We start from the raw sequence: 14419 nt of genomic DNA, 5'->3' as shown, positions 1-14419 counted from the left end.
GTAGAAACGGTGTTAGTTACAGATGCCAACTCCTAGTGAAGGCACACAGTGTATGAAGCTATGGAGAGAACAGTAAGAAATCAAAGTAGAAATGCAAATGATTCAAATATAGGGTAAATTAAGCTAATTATTTATAAGTCATTTCACAAAGACAATATAAGGAAGAGGAGGATCTGTCCTTTATCTTTTCATGGAAAGTAAAAGTAGTTCATTTGTTGTTCTCCAACTTATTTTCAGAAGTTATAGATTTAAGTTTAAATGGTTGAATTGAGATAAATCCAGAAAGGATAACTTGTGAGATTTTTGACTGAGGTATGTCTGGAATTCCTACAAAACTTTGTCGTGGATATATAGACTTTGTCAGACTTGAGTTTCAGCTATTTATTCATTCATTTAATAAACCTTAACTGAAAGGCTACTGAGTTTGAGGAACTGAGTGTGGTCTTTTTGAGTGCTGTAGGGGCTTTTGTTTTAGGAGATTCCTTCATTTCCTGAAGGAGCTGAGAATATGGAGATGCTCTTCTCACTTAAGTCTCAAGGGAATGTGGTAGAGCAAGATTTCCTTCTGGTCTCTGCTCCTAAGGACAAGATAACCTTTTATTGTATTTTATTTTATTTTTATTTTTTAATGTTTGTTTATTTTTGAGAGAGAGAGAGAGAGTGTGTGTGTGTGAGCAGGGGAGGGGCAGAGAGAGAGGGAGACACAGAATCCGAAGCAGGTGCCAGGCTCTGAGCTGTCAGCACAGAGCCCAACATGGGGCTCAAACCCACAGACTGTTTAGATCATGACCTGAGCCGAAGTTGGATGCTTAATGGACTGAGCCACCCAGGCACCCCCTGATATCACCTTTTAGAGCCATTAGGAATAAAAGCATCCTACACTGGGTTTTACCTCTTGGGACTTTAGGGCAGGAAATAAGACATGCTATGTCTTCATTGGGAAAAATTTTACTAGAAATATTCACCAATTATTAGCAGAGGAATTTTTGTCCTTTCCTCAAATGGGCTTTCAAATCTGTAATTCATTAGCAGTCAGCATTTTGCCTTTATTATTTTCATTTTCCCTTTTGTCTCAGATTTTGATGCTACAAATGATATCATTTATTTAATTAACAAATAAAAGCACCTATCCTCCACCAGGCTCTGTTTTTAAAACATCAGAAGATACAGTGGTGAACAAAACCGACAATATGTACACTCTCATTGGGTTCATTGTCTACAGCGAGATGGAGGTGGGTGCAAATGGGCAGGAAGAGGAGACAGGTGATGAACACATGTGAATAGAGCAGAAAAATGCAGAGTCTGAAGGTGAGTGGTACAGAGAGTAACTGTGTGGTTGCTTTAGGTTGGGTGGAGGGGCTTTTCTGAAGAGGTGGCATTTCAGCTGAGATCTCACAAGAGGAAGAGCCACATGTAGAGCATTCTAGGCCACGGGAATATTGGCAAGTAATCATACCGATGAGTATGAGGGACAAAAAGCAGGCCAATGTGACTGTGACATAGTGGTAGATGTGTAAGTATTAGGAAGTGTATGTAATATGTAGGAAAAGAATTTGGAAATGAGGATGGAGATCCAGGGTTGTGCAAGCCTTGAAAAGAATGAATTTTATCTTAAGTGCAGTAAACATCCACATGATATTAATCACACAAAGACCTTAGTTCTGCTTTCCCCTCTCTTGTTGGGAGGCTCTGTCTATTATTATTTTTAACTAATCCTGGAGAAAAGTTCAGGGTTCCGTGACTGATTTATAGTGAAACCTATGAAGCAATAATACCTTAAATAACATCAAATTGCTATCTCCTGCATGGGGGATTTTTCTGTTGCTAATCTTGCATGTTTAAAGGTGAGTCAAAGTCTGCAGGATGTCAACTCAAAGAAACATGACTTATGTGGAAGTACCCTTTATCTTGTCTTTTCACCTACCAGATACAAATGTCTTGAAATGCAGACTGTTGAATTTGGAACCAGGCAATCAGGTTTGGTTCCAGATTTTGTGGTTTTTGTATTCTGGGTCCTCTCAGCCTTGGTTTCTAATATTTCAAAGTGCTCTGGTGCAGATGAAATGAAGCCATGCATGTTTAAAAGATGCTACTGGGGCACCTGGGTGGCTCAGTCAGTTGAGCATCCGACTTTGGTTCAGGTCATGATCTCACGCTCCGTGAGTTCGAGCCCCGCGTCGGGCTCTGTGCTGACAGCTCAGAGCCTGGAGCCTGTTTCAGATTCTGTGTCTCCCTCTCTCTCTGACCCTTCCCCGTTCATGCTGTCTCTCTCTGTCTCAAAAATAAATAAACGTTAAAAAAAAGAAAGATGCTACATAGTTTTCGTGTTGTAAAAATCACACTCCAGCGACTCTTAAGATGTACACATCCCTGAAATTAGTATCCATCTTATAATCAGTGCTGTCTTACCTTTGTTGTTGGCTTGTGGCAATTGTGATGCAATTGTGATGCAATTGTCATTGCTCATGCATGTGCAAATTTGATCATAACTGTTCATGCTGTTGTCATTGCGATGGTATTGGAATTGTTGGTAACACATGTATGGGCTTAATTGCCATTTAAAATTCTCTAGTTTTAAGTATGCATATTATGTAAAAATTTAATTCTACAGTGTTTATAACTGTAACTTCAATTCCGTTATTATTATTATATAGCACTGAAGTATAAAGTTTTCATGTACACAGAAAGATCAGAAAGATATGGAGACAACAGTGGGTGTAAATTCAAAAATAGTTAAGCAGATATACTTCATTGGTGGAGTGGTTACAATTTCATTTATCCATCCATCTGTCTGTCTATCCTATCTATTTATTACAGAACAACAACAAAAGAGTTTTACAGGCCCTAAGAAAATAAGATTCAAGTCAATGAAGCTGGATCATATTTCATTACTGAGATACACGCAAAAGAACAGCATAACATGCAAAACAATGTAACTGAAGGCAGTATGAGTTCTTCATAATGTCAATGTCTAGAAACTTCTAGAAGAATACTTTAATTAAGTATAAAATAGAAGTTCTAAGTGGGACATGATCATCATGCCACTATATAGTTGGCCGCCTGTTTCTTAGTATACAGAACATGTCTTAAAATGGTGACATTGAAGTTTCAATAAGATCCCATACTATCTTTACCCTGTTTGGTTAGTAATGGTTGTTATGGGCTGAATTGTGTCACTCAAATTCATGTGCTGATACCTTAACCCCCAGTACCTCAGAATGTGACTGTATTTGGAGATAGGGTATTGAAAGAGGCGATTAAGTTAAAATGAGGCCATTAGGATGGGCCCTAATCCAACCTGACTGGTGTCCTTATAAGAGGTGATTTGAACACAGAGAGACATCAGAGGCATGAATGTGTGCACACCAAGGAAAGACCATGTGAGGATATAGGGAAAGGATAGCCATCTCTCAGTCGAGGGGTGTTGCCTCAGAAAAAAAAAAAAAAAACCTACTGATACCTTGATCTTGGACTTCAGGATTTATGAGAAAATACATTTCTGTTCTGTAAGCCACCTGGTCTGTGGCATTTTGTTACAGAAGCCCCAACAAGGGGCACCTGGGTGGCGCAGTCGGTTGAGCATCCGACTTCAGCCAGGTCACGATCTCGCGGTCCGTGAGTTCGAGCCCCGCGTCGGGCTCTGGGCTGATGGCTCAGAGCCTGGAGCCTGTTTCCGATTCTGTGTCTCCTTCTCTCTCTGCCCCTCCCCCGTTCATGCTCTGTCTCTCTCTGTCCCAAAAATAAATAAATGTTGAAAAAAAAAATTTAAAAAAAAGAAGCCCCAACAAACTAATATATACAATATTTACTAAATATATGAAATTTACTAATACATGAAAGTATTTATTAAATATTCTAGGTAACAAATACACCATATGCTATAAATAAAAAAATTCAACTGAATAAATTTTAAAGATCTAACTGGCTAATTGGCTTCATTAAATGATTCATGAATTGGGCAGTATGAAATAGAGCAAATAGAGGAGTGTACCCAGGTACCCAGGAGTGATTAAAAAATGGAAGATTTTTATGGAAGGGGTGTGGGGCAAGAAAGGTATTATAAAAAAAAAAAAAAAGTTTGTTCATTCCAGGCAAGGTGGTTTTCCCTTAGGGGTTAAACTAGGGGATCTTATAGTGCACTCATCTTTCTTTGGGGAATAGAGAAGGCCCATGTGGAAGATGCATTGGCACTGATTGAAAAATTCGTGACTGGCTGGTTAAGACTACCTTTCTGGGGGAGGTTGAAACTGCAATTAGATTAGGTATTAGACCCTGGTTTGGGAACTCCGTATAAGTGGCACTATTTGAGGCCTGTGGTTTTCTTTTTAACACTATGAAATATTTTTTAAAAGAGTTGGATTCATGGTATAAATGTTTTGTTTAATACTAAATACAGCTGTATCAAATTTGATAGTCAAAAAGTCATACCTATCAAACTTACTTTTACTAAAAAGACTCACTCATCTCTATTTGAATCTTCTCTTTAATTCACTCTGAATTCCAAGACTCCATCAAAAAGGATGTTCATCAAGATGGCAGGAAGTGAGTATTTTTATGTGTGTCCAGGGTTAGGGCTTTCTGAGCACATTTGACTGGAACCCAGGTGATAGGACAAGTGTTAGAAAGGCTGGGACCCCGGAGGCATGCTCCACCCCTCTTCCTTCTGGGGGAGAAGCCAGTCTCAGTGATCTGCACTGAACCAAGCTGCTGGCTCCTTTCCTTCGTTTTAAGCTGACCCCAGGCATCCAAGCTACACTGGTTTCATCAGCACTCTGGGTGAAGAGAGAAACCCTTTCCCTGTTCTATGTGAGTTTGAGAAAAATGTGTATCGTTCTCTGTTGGATGCCATTTAATCTCCCAATTCTGTAAATTTAAATTAATCAAGTTGATTTGCTGGTCAGGTAATATTATCCTTAGGGACTTCTGCCTGCTTAATCTCTATGGTAATATCTCTCTTTAATTAAATTAAATAAAGATTGAGTGTCCCTGATAAGCTTCCTTGTTCTTATGTCTTTTTACTGAAATTAATATAGCTACTCCAGCTTTCTTTTGAGTGTTAGCATGGTATATGTTTCTTCATTCTTTTACTTTTAACCTCAGTATTTATGTTTAAAATGAATGTCTTATACACAGCATGTAGCTGGGGTTTCTTTTATTACTCACTTTGAAAATCTCCATCTTTGTATTGATATATCTAAACCATTCACATTTAAGGTGATTATTAATGTGGTTGCATTTATAGCTATCTGTTTATAACTGCTTTCTGCCTGTGCACACATTCTTTATTTCTTGCTTCTCTTTTTTTTGTGTTCTCCAGGTTTAACTGAACATATATACATGTATATATGTGTATATAATGTTCAGTTATATATATATATTTATATAAATTTATTTATTTATATATAAATTATATATATATTTATACTTGTTTTCCTATAGTTTACAATACACATTTTAAGATAACCTAAGTTCACCTTCAAACCCTCTACCACTTCATGTGTAATGCAGTTACCTCAGAGTATTTGTTTCTTCCCACCTGCCCATTATAACATTGCTGTTATTCATTTCACTGATCCACATTATCATCACCATTGTGTTGTTAACTATTATTATTTAAAATACACAGTTATTGGGGTGCCTGGGTGGCTTAGTTGGTTAAGCATCAGAATTGGACTCAGGTCATGGTCTCACGGTTCGTGAGTTCAAGCCCTGCATCGGGGGCTCTCTGCTGTCCGTGCAGAGCCTGCTTCAGATCCTCTATCTCCCTCTCTCTTTGCCCCTCCCCTACTCACACTGGTGCACACACGATCTCTCTCTCCTTCAAAAATAAATAAACATTAAAAGAAAGTAAAATAAGATAGTTATCTTTTAGATAAATTAAGAATAAGAAAAATTAGGGGCGCCTGGGTGGCTCGGTCGTTAAGCATCTGACTTTGTCTCAGGTCATGATCTTGCAGTTTGTGAGTGTGAGCCCTACGTTGGGCTCTGTGCTAACAGCTCGGAGCCTGGAGCCTGCTTCGGATTCTGTGTCTCCCTCTCTATCTCTGTCCCTCCCTGGTTCCTCCGCTTGGGTTGTCTCTGTCTCTCTCTCTCAAAAATAAACATTAAAAAAATTATAAAATGTTAAAAAAAGAGTAAGAAAAATTGAATATTTTATTTTTCCTCCATTTATTCCTTCTCTAATGCTCTTTTATCCTTTAAGTCAATTCAAGCTTCTGACGTACATTATTTTCCTTTTGCTTAAAAAACTTTACTATTTCTTGCAAGGCAGGTCTGCTGGAAATGCCTTCTCTCATATTTTGTTAGAGAAAGTCATCATTTCACTTTGACTTTGGAAGCATAATTTCATTGGATATAGAATTCTAGGTTGGGGATTTTATCTTAACATTTTAAATGTAATTTTTTTAAATCTTTTTTTTAATGTTTATTTATTTTTGAGACAGAGGGAGACAGAGCATGAGCGGAAGAGGGGCAGAGAGAGAGGGAGACACAGAATCTGAAACAGGCTTCAGGCTCTGGGCTGTCAGCACACAGCCCGATGTGGGGCTCGAACGCACGAACTGTGAGATCATGACCTGAGCTGAAGTCGGATGCTCAACCGACTGAGCCACCCAGGCGCCCCTATCTTAACATTTTAAACATTTCATTCCACTCTTTTCTTGATTGCATGGTTTCTGGTGAGAGTTCCACTGTGTAATTCCTATCCTTGTTCAGCCCAGAATTCGTGATCCCCAAAGACCACCAGGGAGCCGAGTCCGATGCAAAAGCAAAAGAGCCTTTATTCGAGCTAGCTCGAGCTCAGTCCCCTACCTGCACCAACACAGCGGTGAGATACCAGGGAGAGAGAGTTTCAAAAGCACAAAGGTTTTATAGGGGTCTAGGGGCAGCCAATTGGCTGGGGAAGGGGCGTGTTTTGATCAGGAAGCTTGAATGGGTGAGCAGGAGGTCACTCAAAGGGAGGAGGCGTGGTCTAGGTGAAGGACACAGAACAAGATGGAGCCGGCCGGCGTAGGCCTGCCCTTTCATTCCCCCCTTGTCATGTAGCTTACGGACCCAATCATGGGACTGGCTGCATTTATGGTGACAAGGGGAACAGAGTTTGGAGGTTTTACTCTAAGTTCTGGGAAGCATGTGTCCCTGGGGTGGCTCTGGGAGGTCTGATTAAGTATTGTCCCCAAGCTGGTGTCTATGATCTGCCAGGCGATGTTCTGGGGGGCGTGGGGACTCCCGGCAGCATGAGCAATGACAAGCAGAGTTGACAAGAGTTACCAATATTAGGTGGGTCGAATGCACTGTAGCTTGAGCTTGAGCGGGCTGTGTTGGTCCCGACTGATGGCCCATCGCGTGACGAAGTCCTTCCGGATCGAGGAGGGGTCCGCTGGCCGAACGAGGGTGTGATGGACCCAGGTCGTGATGCTGTCTACTTTGAGAGCGGTGGGGGTTGTCAGCACCACGATGTAGGGTCCCTTCCAGCGCGGCTCGAGGGTCTCTCGGTGGTGCCTCTTGACATAGACCCAGTCTCCCGGCCTGTACTGATGAGGTGTCGGGGTCGGGCCAGCCTCGTAGATGGCACGGAGGCGCGGCCAAATGTCCTCATGCGCCCTCTGGAGCCCTCTCAAGGAAAGAAAAAGTTCTTGATCTTTAAACTCAGCAATAAGTTCAGCTCGAAGGCTGGGAATAACAGGGGGTGGCCTGCCAAACATGATCTCATAGGGAGTAAAACCCAGAGTGTAAGGAGTGTTTCTAACCCGGTAAAGGGCGTACGGTAGGAGAGTCACCCAGTCCCTGCCAGTCTCCATGGTTAATTTGGTAAGGGTCTCTTTTAGGGTTCTATTCATTCTTTCTACCTGTCCTGAGCTCTGGGGCCTATAAGCACAATGTAATTTCCAGTTCGCCCCCACCGCCTTGGCTACTGCCTGTGTTACCTGCGAGATAAAAGCTGGTCCATTGTCTGATCCTACCATGGCAGGAAAACCATACCTGGGTAAGATGTCTCCTAGTAGCTTCTTAGCCACCGTCTGAGACGTTTCATGCTTGGTTGGGTATGCCTCCACCCAGCCAGAGAAGGTGTCTGTAAATACTAAAAGATATTTATAACCATACTTTCCTGGTTTGACTTCAGTGAAGTCGACTTCCCATTGGGCTCCCGGTCTGGTGCCTCTGAGCCTGGTTCCTTTTTTATTTGATGTGGCTCTTGCATTGGTGAGTTGGCAGGTCTTGCAGGCAGATACAACTTGCTCTATTTTGGTGTCCTGTTGGTGAATCTTGATTCCCGCAAGTCGGATTAAGTCTTTTAATTTTCGGGCCCCCATGTGAGTAGACCGATGCATGTGCTCTAATATTGAGACTCCGAGCTGGTCTGGCAGCACGAGCTCCTTGTTAGGTGTATACCACCATCCCTTTATCTCCTGGGCCATGGGGAGTTTCTTGATCCGCTGTAACTCCTCCTGGGAGTACTTGGGCTTGTCTGGTAAAACTGGGTCTCCTGGGTCTGGTAGTTGTATGGTCATGGTGGGGACTGGAGTAAGGGCTACTGCCTTGGCTGCCTGGTCAGCCTTTCGATTACCTCTAGCTACTGGGTTATCAGCTTTTTGGTGCCCTTGGCAGTGGATAATGGCTAGCTTGGCAGGAAGCCATAAGGCCGTAAGCAGGTTAAGTATCTCCTGCTTATTTTTTATAGTCCGTCCTTCTGCCATCAGTAACCCCCTCTCCTGATAAATTGCCCCATGAATATGAGCTGTGGCAAATGCATAACGGCTGTCTGTGTAGATGTTAAGCCGTTTTCCAGCTCCCAGCATCAGCGCCTTGGTGAGGGCTATGAGCTCTGCTCGCTGGGCTGACGTTCCGGAGGGTAGAGCCTCCGCCCATACGGTGTCCGTTTCGGTGACCACCGCTGCACCCGCATACCTGTGTCCATCTTGCACAAAGCTGCTGCCATCAGTGAACCAAGTAGCCTCGGCATCGGGGAGGGGCCGGTTGGTCAGGTCCATCCGGAATCCATGTACTTGTTCCAGGATTCCCGCACAGTCATGTAGTGGAGCACCTAGGTCAGGGTCGGGCAGCAGGGTTGCAGGATTGAGGGCTGCACTGGGGTGGAACCGCACTCGTGGAGGGTTGAGTAGGAGGCTCTGGTAATGAGTCATACGTGTATTGCTCATCCATCTATCCGGAGGCTGTTTCAGGACTCCTTCAATGGCGTGTGGGGTCGTGATCCAGATCTCCTGTCCTAGGGTCAGTTTGTCTGCATCCTTGACTAGGAGTGCTGTCGCCGCAATAATTCTTAGGCATGGCGGCCAGCCGGCAGCCACTGGGTCTAGTTTCTTAGACAGGTAAGCCACTGGGCGGTTCCAGGGGCCTAAGGCTTGAGTTAGAACCCCTTTTGCTATTCCCTTATGTTCGTCTACAAAGAGGTGGAAGGGTTTCGTAATGTCTGGTAGGCCCAGGGCTGGGGCACTTAAGAGAGCCTTTTTTAACTGATTAAAGACAATTTCTTCTTTTTCAGTCCATTTAAATGTTTTCCCCTCTTTGGTGGCTTCATATAGGGGCTTGGCAACCTCAGCAAAACCTGGAACCCAGAGGCGGCAGTAGCCAGCTGATCCTAGGAATTCCCTCACTTCTCTTCGGGAGGTAGGAGTCGGGATCTTTAGGACAGTTTCTTTTCTGGCATCTGATAACTGCCGCTGTCCGCCCTCCAGGATATATCCCAGGTAACTCACCCTCTCCCTGCATATCTGAGCCTTCTTCGTGGATGCCCGTTACCCCAAGGCCCCCAGGGTAGCCAGCAGGTCCTGGGTCCCTCACTCACAGTCTTTGGCTGTGTCGGCAGCAATCAGGATGTCATCTACATACTGTAGGAGGGTGTGGCCAGGGTGCTCCCTTCTGTACTCACCCAGGTCCTCGTGTAGTGCCTCGTCGAAGATGGTGGGTGAATTTTTGAATCCCTAGGGTAGCCGTGTCCAGGTGAGTTGCCCACTGTAGCCCTCCTCCGGATCATGCCACTCAAAGGCGAACAAGGGTTGGCTCTGGGGTGCCAGCGGCAGACTGAAGAAGGCGTCCTTTAAATCTAGTACAGTATACCAGAACCTGGAGGGTGCCAAGGAGCTCAAGAGAGTATATGGGTTGGGAACAGTTGGGTGTATGTCCGCGACCCTCTTATTTACTTCCCGGAGGTCTTGTACCCGTCGATAGTCGTTTGTGTGAGGCTTTTTGACTGGCAGTAGGGGGGTGTTCCAGGCAGACTGGCAAGGAACTAGTACTCCTAGGCTTCGGATGTGTGGCTGGATCCCCTTCCGGGCCTCCTGAGACATGGGGTATTGTTTGATCCTTACTGGACTCTCTCCTGGCTTGAGCTCTACCAGGACTGGGGTCCTATGAGTGGCTAGTCCTATCCCCCCCGTCTCTGCCCAAACCGAGGGGAATTCTTGTAGCCATCTGTCTATATTATCCTCTCTCGGGAGCGCCTCCTGGTGGAGGAGGTATTCATCCTCCAGTTTCATGGTCAGTACCTGGATGGGGTGGCCGTTGCCATCGGTGACCTGAGGCCCCCCTTGTCTGAAAGTTATCTGAGCTCCAATCTTGGTCAGTAAATCCCGTCCTAACAGCGGGTAGGGGCATTCTGGTATTACCATAAAGGAGTGGGATACCCGGCCCATTCCCAAATCTACTGTTCTTCGGGTAGTCCATGAATACTGGCTCATACCAGTTGCCCCTTGTACCCAGGACTTCTTGTTGGCTAGTTTTCCTTGTGGGGTGTGGAGGACCAAATGTTGTGCTCTGGTGTCGACAAGGAAGTCAATAGGGGTCCCCTCCACTTTAAGAGTTACCCTGGGTTCAGGGAGAGGGTCTGAACCCCGACTCCCCTAATCACTTAGTTCATCTAGCTCTAGGACTTCTACTCGATCAGTCTTGCTTCCCTTCCTGCCGGCCCTTTTTGGACAATCTCGGGCCCAATGCCCTATCTCCTTGCAGTATGCACACTGATCCTTCTGCAGCCTCTGCTTCCCCCCCTTGGTAGTTCCTTTACCCTTTCTTGCGTCGTCTGCCAGCTGCCAGAGACGGCGGTCTCCTTCCTCGGAGAAGTCAGCAGTGGTAGCTAGTAGTATTCTGGCCAGGTCTCGAGTCTGCTTACTGCTGGCAGCTGCCATGGCGCGAGCCTGCTTGTCCTCAGGAGGCTCCCGGTTATTATATACCTTTTCGGCTACCACCAGTAAGTCCTGCAGACTTTTTTCTCCTAGTCTATCTATTTTCTGTAATTTTCTCCTAATGTCTATGGTCAATTGGTTTACAAAGGCCATGATAACAGCTGCCTTGCTTTCCGGAGCCTCTGGATCCATGGGGGTATAGGTATGGAATGCCTCCATGATCCATTCTAAAAAGGCAGCCGGAGATTCATCTTTTCCCTGTTGTACATTTCCTACCTTGGCCAAATTGGTTGGCTTTCTAGCAGCCATTCGGAGACCCCCCATTAGAGTCTGGCGGTAGACCTGGAGCCTCTCCTTACTTTCTGCCGTATTGAAATCCCACTGGGGCCGAGTTAAGGGGAAGAAGGCATCTATCTGAGCCTGGTTGGTGGTGGGATTCCCGTCTGTGCCCGGAACTAGTTTTCGGGCCTCATTGAGGATTCTTTCTCTTTCTTCAGTCATGAACAGGACCTGCAAAAGCTGCTGGCAATCGTCCCACGTGGGCTGATGGGTAAAAAGAACAGAGTCTAATAAATCAATAAGCCCTGCCGGTTTCTTGGAAAACTTAGGATTCTGAGCTTTCCAATTGTAGAGGTCACTAGTGGCGAAAGGCCAATAGTGATGGGGCTGATTCCCCTCCGCGTCTGGGGGTCCGGTGGCTCGCAGGGGCAGAAGAGTGGAGTCGGCGGTGGAGGCGGATTACTCCCTCTGAGCCCTTTGTCTGGTAAAGGGCGGGCTTCCCACTGGAGCGTTTCCACCTCCCGCTCTCGGAACAGCGTCTGCCTCCCCCAGAGGGGGAGGATGGTGTTCTTCCAGCATCCAACCCCTAGAGGGGTTATACGGGGGAGGAAAAATTAATTCTTCTTCAGTACCCCCCCTGTAAGACAGGGTAGAGGGGTGCTGAAGGCTGGATAAGACTTTTCTTCTTCTTTGTCCCCTGCAAAGCAAGAATGGGTTTTGGCTCCAGAGGGAGCGGGGCTAGGAAGGGCTTAAGCCAAGAGGGTGGGTCTTCTACAAGGTCCTGACAAGTGATAATGTAATGCCAAGTGATAATGTAATGATCAAGATGACCCATCGTAGGCCGAGAGATGATACTCCTGACTCGGTGGATGGCAGGGAGGTCGAAGGTCCCCTCTGGTGGCCATCCAACATTGAAAGTTGGCCACTCGCTAGAACAAAAAAACTGCAACCGACCCTTTCGGACTTCCACACTGAGGTTGTTAGCTCTTCCCCTCACATCCTTAAAGTGATCAATCATAATACTTAGAGGAGTAGTCTGAGTCTGTCCCATAACGTCCATCCAGTAAGTCCACAGAACAAAACAGAGAAACACAAAAACAGACAACCAGAGGGCCCCTAGAAAGTCTTCCAATTCCATGGAAGCAAAACTGCAAGCTAGCTTAGACCTTTGAGGGGATTCCATGTCCCTCCAAAACCGATAAGGGGATTCCACGTCCCTCCGAAACCGATGAGGGGATTCCACGTCCCTCCAAAACCGATGAGGGGATTCCACGTCCCTCCAAAGACGACGGCCTCATGCCGACCAGCGGGAGCGACCCGCCTCGTCTCAGACCTTTGAGGGAATTCCACGTCCCTCCAGAAGGGAGAATCAGAACGTCTTCCGAAACTCCCGGCCCATGGTCCTCCAGTGCGTCCACTTAGACCGCATCAGGCACTACCAGAATTCCAGAAATGAGCTCACACAGAAAAGACAGAACAAACAGACAGACACTAACCGTGGCCAGTCAGGCTCTCTGGGTCGGGGGTCCCTCGGGGGTCTTGGGGATCCCGGGACGAGCCCCCAAATGTTGTGCCCAGAATTCGTGATCCCCAAAGACCACCAGGGAGCCGAGTCCGATGCAAAAGCAAAAGAGCCTTTATTCGAGCTAGCTCGAGCTCAGTCCCCTACCTGCACCGACGCAGCGGTGAGATACCAGGGAGAGAGAGAGAGTTTCAAAAGCACAAAGGTTTTATAGGGGTCTAGGGGCAGCCGATTGGCTGGGGAAGGGGCGTGTTTTGATCAGGAAGCTTGAATGGGTGAGCGGGAGGTCACTCAAAGGGAGGAGGCGTGGTCTAGGTGAAGGACACAGAACAAGATGGAGCCGGCCGGCGTAGGCCCGCCCTTTCACACACAGCCCGATGTGGGGCTCGAATGCACGAACTGTGAGATCATGACCTGAGCTGAAGTCGGACGCTCAACCGACTGAGCCACCCAGGCGCCCCTATCTTAACATTTTAAACATTTCATTCCACTCTTTTCTTGATTGCATGGTTTCTGGTGAGAGTTCCACTGTGTAATTCCTATCCTTGTTCACTGTAGGTCAAATGTTTTTTTTTTTCTGTTGGTTTCTTTCAAGATTTTCTCTTTGTATTTGATTTTCTGCAATTTGAATGTGATAGACCTACATGTGTGAGTGTGGAATTTATTTTGCTTGGCATTCTTTGAGTTCCTGGATTTGTGGTTTAAAGTCTGTTATTTATTTTGGAAAATTCTTGACCATTATTATTTCAAGAATTTCTTCTGCTCCACTCTTTCTTATCCTTCTGATATTTTAATTATGTATATTTTTCACTTTTTAAAAATGTTTATTTATTTTTGAGAGAGAGAGAGAGACAGAACATGAGCATGGGAGGGTCAAAGAGAGAGGGAGACACAGAATCCGAAGCAGGCTGTAGGCTCTGAGCTGTCAGCACAGAGCCCAATGAGGGGCTCAGACTCATGAAATGTGAGATCATGACCTGAGCCGAAGTTGTACACTTAACCAAATGAGCCACGCAGGAGCCCCTATTTTTCACTTTTGAAATGATGTTTCCAAATTACTTTTCCAAAATTATTGTTATGTTCTGTGTTTTGTTTTGTTTTATTTTTGACTCTTTTTTATTGACCTGTCTTTAGCTCACTTTCTAAACTGCATTGAGTTCTGATGAGCAAATAGAAGGAATGCTTCATTTATGTTACTGTGCCTTTTATTTCCAGTATTTTCTTTTGATATTTTTCTATCTCTCTGCTTATATTACCCAAGTATTCTTGTATTTTATCTATTCTCCCCTTGAAGCCCTTAACATTCTCATTATAGTTATTTACAATTCCTGTTTCATAATTTCTATATCTGGTTCTTATTTGATTCTGTTTCTGTGGTTTGCATTGTCTCTTCACACTGTGCTTTTTTGTCTTGTGTTTTGTCAGGCTTTGTGATTTTTTTGCTGAAAGACAGACATGCTGTATCAGGCACTAACAA

At 45.1% G+C, this 14419-nt stretch overlaps 1 protein-coding gene across 1 annotated transcript; it reads right to left on the bottom strand.

Moving 5' to 3' along the window:
- Positions 1-7274: 7274 nt before the first annotated feature.
- Positions 7275-12497, bottom strand: LOC115526206. Its single transcript, XM_030333687.1, is given in 2 exon segments — positions 7275-12006; positions 12053-12497. Coding segments are annotated over 2 exon segments (5160 nt in total). The 5' UTR covers positions 12481-12497.
- Positions 12498-14419: the final 1922 nt, after the last annotated feature.

The sequence above is a fragment of the Lynx canadensis genome, chromosome D1, assembly GCF_007474595.2.
Source record: "Lynx canadensis isolate LIC74 chromosome D1, mLynCan4.pri.v2, whole genome shotgun sequence".
NCBI classification, from domain to species: domain Eukaryota; kingdom Metazoa; phylum Chordata; class Mammalia; order Carnivora; family Felidae; genus Lynx; species Lynx canadensis.
The sequence above is the reverse complement of the archived record's forward strand: the minus strand, read 5'-3'. Positions and strand labels throughout refer to the sequence as shown.